The sequence below is a fragment of the Ochotona princeps genome, chromosome 27, assembly GCF_030435755.1.
Source record: "Ochotona princeps isolate mOchPri1 chromosome 27, mOchPri1.hap1, whole genome shotgun sequence".
NCBI lineage: Eukaryota > Metazoa > Chordata > Mammalia > Lagomorpha > Ochotonidae > Ochotona > Ochotona princeps.
In genome coordinates this window covers 11,135,014-11,141,013 of record NC_080858.1, presented here as the reverse complement: position 1 = coordinate 11,141,013, position 6,000 = coordinate 11,135,014, and the positions used below count along the sequence as shown (strand labels likewise).

The 6,000-nt window shown below is 44.9% G+C and overlaps 1 protein-coding gene and 1 non-coding gene across 2 annotated transcripts in view; one reads left to right on the top strand and one right to left on the bottom strand.

The window, feature by feature from the left end:
• Positions 1–4,263: 4,263 nt before the first annotated feature.
• Positions 4,264–4,372, bottom strand: LOC118760295 (U6 spliceosomal RNA). The gene has a single exon (XR_004996696.1). It is a non-coding gene; the product is annotated as a U6 spliceosomal RNA (small nuclear RNA).
• Positions 4,373–5,080: 708 nt separating this feature from the next.
• Positions 5,081–6,000, top strand: part of ETNK1 (ethanolamine kinase 1) — a 38,707-nt gene continuing 37,787 nt past the window's right edge. Inside the window, exon 1 of the mRNA XM_004592620.2 lies at positions 5,081–5,594. Coding sequence (XP_004592677.2) covers positions 5,439–5,594 — 156 coding nt within the window. The 5' untranslated portion in view covers positions 5,081–5,438. The remainder of the gene's footprint in view (positions 5,595–6,000) is intronic.

Here is a 6,000-nt window from a genome sequence, read left to right as displayed (position 1 = left end):
AAATAGGATCTGACTTTGGTAAGGTGCAACTCCATTCATTGCACACATAATGATCTTCAAAAAGTTTTTAACCCTCCCAGATTTTAGGTTATGAAAGGAATAGTTTGATATGTTTCTTCATAAACAAATTCATTTTTTGTTGTTAATTTGTAATATGTAATACACTGTTTTAACACTTGGAAACTACAGAAAGGAAAATCAGAAGGTATGAAATGCAACGTGTGAAAAAGTTATCTGGTTCTAGGAATGTGAAAGAGGCAAGACAGAACAAGTGCCGGTGACAAGCTGCGGGTTGTTAAGCATTTATGAGGTCTTGTATCCGAGCATACATTTAGATGCTGCTGCTTTTCTTAGATGTTTAATGAGGTTATTGCAGCAGGTTTATAGATGACTGCTCCCTTTGGCTATCTTAAAGTTACAAAGTGCAAAACAGGTAGCCTCTCTGAAATCTAAACACTTAAGGGATTCTTTTCTTTTCTTCTTTTTTTTTTTTCAGGGATGAGCAGAGCAAGTCTGTCCTTGAATGTCTGCTTGAATTCCTGAATTTCCAGTTCACTCCACAATCACATTAGCTAACTCTGACTCTCTGCTAGGTGTACAAATGTGGTTTCATTTTAACTATGTTTTCCATTTTGGTGGGTGATCTAACTGTTAGACATGCATATGTAATCCTGTCTTACAGAAATTTCTTTTGCAAATTCTTTATGATTTCCCCCTGGTAATGAAATCTAACTGTGTGGTAATCAAAACATTCATGACCAGAGCCTTTGGATTTATATTCAGTGATCCCTTCATTCCCTCAATCAAAATGCTTGTTATACAACAAGTCATGAACTGCTCTTCTGATCTTTACTGTGTGGCATAATCATTATGGCCTAAATCCACAGTGTGGGTGTCACAAGGCAGAATTCTTTGGGTGTCTTAACAGATGCATAAGAAGGGACAAGGACATTTGGACTAGGAAAAAATCCAGATAATCTCCATGATAAAGATTTCTGGATAGTTAAGCTGGGAAGAATGAATGAGACTTGCAGAAGTGAACATGAGAGGCAGGAACTCCTAGCTATTCGATCTTATCCTCAAGCAGAGTAAAGGAAGAGGACTGTACCGTGTTGGATGCTTCACAATTGTGTTTTATCTACATAGCCATCTTATAACCTCTAGACATGTTTGCTGGGCAATTTTACCGATATTCTAATCTGTAGTCATGATTTGTTCCAAACCCGTAGATAACTAATCGCCTGGCCGGAGGCCAAGAATGTGGTGAGGCAGAAGAGTTTAATGTTAATCAGACTACTCTGTGGTGATCAACAAACACAACTGCTAGCTGAGGGCTATTCTTATATGAGGTTAACATAGTTTGCAGAGCTCATGAGTTAAGTCTAAGTGTTTATTTATAGAAGATCTTTTTTTGTTCTAGGTAATAGTCAAGGCTGAAATTTGTTAGTAGAGAAGATACATTGTGACTCTGCTATCCTGAGGCTGTTCTTGTACTAGAACAAGAGAGACTCTGAAAAGTAAACACTGATTTCCAAGATAACCTACAAGGCAAGGAGCCAAAAGCAAGAAGAACAGTTGTTGTTTTAAGATACCCAGTGCAGGCTCTAACCTGATGGCTCAACTACCTAATTTTCTCCTTGCAAGTGCAGGAATTCCATGTTGGGTGCCGCTTCATGTCTTGGCAGCTCCACTTCCCATCCAGCTGTCTGCTTATGGCTTGAGAAAGCAGTGGAGGATGGCCCATAGCCTTGGGACCCTGCACCCATGTGGGAGACCAGGAGGAAGCTGCTGGCTCCTGGCTTCGGACTGACTCAGCTCCAGTCATTCCGACCATTTGGGGAGTGATCCAGCGGATAGAAGCGGTTTCTCTCATTCTTTCTTTCTCTCTGTAAATCTGTCTTGCTAATACAAATAAATGAATCTTCTTGAAAAAAGAAAAAAGACAAGCAATGGAAAGCACACTCTATATCCAACAACTTCTGAGAAAGATTTGAATGGCAGGAAGATACATGGTGAGAAACCAACAGGCAGAAACCCTTTGAGACATAAATTGATGGCTAAAAGAGGAATAGAGGTAAGCCCAACCACAGGAGCCACAGAAGTCAATCGGGATATAACTTTTCATAATTATGAAATAAGATGTTACAGTTGAGCACAGGTTTCGGTGTTGACATATGTTGTCAGCTTGGGTAAACGCCAAGGAACCCTAGTGCTGGGTTGCATGGTAAGACAATGTATAACGTCATAAGCATTTGCCACACTGATGTACACCATTTTGCATTCTATCAGTGAGGAATGTGTGTTTCTGCACATCTTCACTAGCTTTTTAGATAGCTTTCTCATAGACTTGTAGCAATAACTCACTTAAAGTTGTTTCCTGTAATGACATGTGATATTTAGCTTGTTTTCACATACATGGTTGCCATTTGTACATCTCCTTAAAGAATTTTTGCTGATTCCCGCCCCCCATTTTCAAATTGGGTTTCTCTTTCTATTATTGAATTCTAATAGCCTTTTTTTTTTTAAAATTTGGGAATATATCTTCTATGGGGTATGTTTTGCAAAAATATCTCCCCGTAGTCTGGTGGCTTGTGTTCTATTAATGATACTTTGCACCGCAAAAATTTGGAATTTACTGAAGTGTAACTTATCATTTTTTCTTCCATGAATTTTTTTTTCAAGTGTTACATCCATATTTGCCCATCTAAAAGTCACCAAGGTGGTTTTTTTTTTTTTTCATTATGTTCTCATTTGTTTTACAGTTCTGTTCTTTTTTAAAATTTAGGTCTTTGGTTTATCACACCTTGGTTTTTAATGAAGAGTTTAAAGTCAATGTCTGCATTCTTGTTGTTTACCCTGCATGTATCATTGTTAGAGCACCATTTATTGCAAATTATATCCTTTCTTCATTGAATTCTTGTTCCTTTGTAAACTATCGGTTCACTATACTTGTATGAATCTACTTCTGGACTCTACTCTGTTCACCCATCTGTTCATTTGACAATGCCACGACACCTTGAACACTGTAGCTCCACAGTTACGTCTTGGTTGGGTACTGTCCATTTACCTACTTTATTCTTCAATATTGTGTTGGCTATTCTCTTGATTCAGTATGAAAAGTTTACCATCTATTGATACATGCAAAATAACTTGTATGAATTTTGATGGGATTTGCACTAAATCTATAGATCAAGTTGATAAAAACTGGTGTTTCTTACGCTTCAAAATTGAGATGCAGAGTTGGAGAAAGGACTCTGATTTGCCTGAACAGGAAATTACTTTATTCCATAAGTGACCACAACCAGGTCAGGTGTACACCGAAGGCGGGAGATTTGAACTCAGTACCAGAATTTGGCCAGGTCAAAATCAGGAGTCAGATGTCCCATGCGGATTTTGGAGGTTCGTAAATACTTGGACCATCCTCCACTGACTTTTCAGGTTTATTAGCATGGTACTGGATCGGAGGGGAACAGCTGGGACTCACACTAGATGGGGTGTGGGCATCACAGTGGTTTAATCTGTTACACCACAAGGCTCATCCTGTGCATTTTTTTTCATTATTAAATACCTACTTTTTTTTTTCCTAATCGTTCATGGGTCACTTTTGAAAATCTCAAACTAGTCTATTTCTCCAAATAACTTTTCATAGTTTCTATTGAATCATTCTACAATCACACACTTGTATAGTTTTAAAATTCTTGTAAGATTTGTTTTGTTTAAAAGGCAACATGAATAAAACGCTTCTGCCTGCTGATTGACACCCGGAATGGCCTCATAGGTGGGGCTGAGGCAGGGAGGGAGTCAGGAGAAAAAATTCCCTGCATGTGTTCCCACGCACTCAGGCAGTCTTTTGCTGCTTTCCCAGGAGCATCAGCCGGGAGCTGGATCAGAAGTGGAACAGCAGGGATTCAAACCAGTGCCCTGGTATGGGATGCCAGAGTCACAGAAGTGTGCACCACAAGGCTGGCCCCAGTTCTAACATTGTTAACATGTGAAGTGTTTAACCAAAACATGCATACAATTTATATAAAAACATGAGATGTTATCAGATTGGAAGACATCATCTAGCCTTGTTGTAGTACACAATTTTCTAATTTGGAAAACAGTCAACTTTTTGACCCTAATGTAAAAAAAAAATTTTTTTTTGCTTTTCTTTAGCTGAGGAAATTTATTACTATTTTATCAAGTATTTATTTTTATGAAGTTTCTCTCTGAACAACCAGAATGTAAATTTATGGTAATGAAATGAATAATCCTGAATGTTAACAGGCCGAGTCCAGTGAATTTTTGCCCGTCATCTTTGCACAGGGACCATGCTAATCTTCTCTGTATTATTCCAATTTTAGTCTAAAATGAAGCAGGAGCGAGCACCAGTTACTTTTTTTGTGTGTGTGGTTGGTTTTTTTTTTTTTTTTTTTTAATAGTAACAAGTGCACTGACAATGACCGGGATGCCGCAGGGACAAGGAGTCAGAGGCCAAACACTAACCCATTTCCCTCCAAAATAGAATGTGGGGAGGGTCACCCAGTTCCTAGCACTCCCTTAAAAGGAGAAATACCCTAAGATATTAAGACTTTAAAGTCCAAGATCTCTCTGCCTCTCTCACACACAGGCACACAGGTTGGCACTGACCCTCAGCACTGCTTCCTGTCCCTTCCCTTTCATCGTGGACTCCAGGAAGTTCTTCCTGGCCCTAGTTCTTCCATATGGTCAAACTGGTGGCCCTGTAAAAACGGTTCTTTTTAGATGCCGCCTTACTCCCATGAGTGGGAATCCAGCTGCAGGCGGAACTCGGGGGTTCTCCAGGGCCTCGGTGGCCTACGCTCAAGGCCCAAGGACAGGGGTTGGACCCTCGGGTTTCCTCAGGATTCGCTCCCCAAACTCAGCTCCCCCCAGCACAAAAAGCCCACCAACATCAGGGGAACATTCAGGGCTCCGCAGGGGTCGGGAGGACTCGGGTGGGCGTAGTTCTTACGGAGCTGACGGGGTGGTTCCCCAGCACTCCCCCGCCCCCTCACAACCAGCGGCAGAGACCCCACACCCCATCGACCGGCCCCATTGTGCCGAAAGAACTGGAAACCCAGCCGCGGCGCCCTGACGCAGGCCGAGGCCCCGCCCCGGCGTGACGCCAGCGTCAGCCCAGTCCCGGCGTCCTGTGCGGCCGCCCGCGGTCGAGCCCCGGCGAGAGGAATTTTCCCCCCCGTGAGCGGCTCCGGTTCAGTTGAAGCTGCTTGCTGTCCAGAGCCGGGTCGGCGACGCTGCCGCCTGCATCCGTTCACTCTTCACCCCTCGCTCGTCCGCCGCGCCCCGCCGAGTGCCCCCCAGCCCTCCCGCGAGGGCGCCCCGGGACGGAAGGACCCAGCAGCCTGTCGGCGCCCGCCGTTCTCGTGGTCGCCGTCGCCGTCGTGGTCGTGGTCGTCTCCGCCGTCGCCTGGGCCATGGCCAATTACATCCACGTCCCCCCCGGCTCCCCGGAGGTGCCCAAGCTGAACGTCACGGTGGCGGACCAGGAGGAGCAGCGCTGTCGGGAAGGGGCCCTGAGCCTCCTGCAGCACCTGCGGCCGCACTGGGACCCCCAGGAGGTGACCCTGCAGGTAACGCCCACAGCGCAGCCCGACGCCCCTCGGGCCTCTCGGCCGCGGCCTCGGCGTCCCTCCGCTGCCCAGTGCCCGGGATCCCCCCACTCCCCCCTCAGCCTCTTGGGAAGTGACCCCGAATTTCGTGCAACGGCCCCAGGAAGGTCACTCCCCTTTGGCCTCGCAGTGGCTGTGGGAGATCGTCTCCGGGTGGGGGCGGGGAGGGGCACGTTTTTTTTTTTCTCTCTCTCTGTTTCTGGAAGCGGCTGCGTGGGTGACGCACCCCTTGCCTCACGGGCAAGATTCCTGTTGATAGTCGCCCCTCCTCCCATGGCTAGTCGGTTCAAAACTGCAAAATCCATCCCTTGCGGCTGCCCTTGGCACGGGCCTTCCATAAATAATGCAGTAATTAATCCTCTCTGAG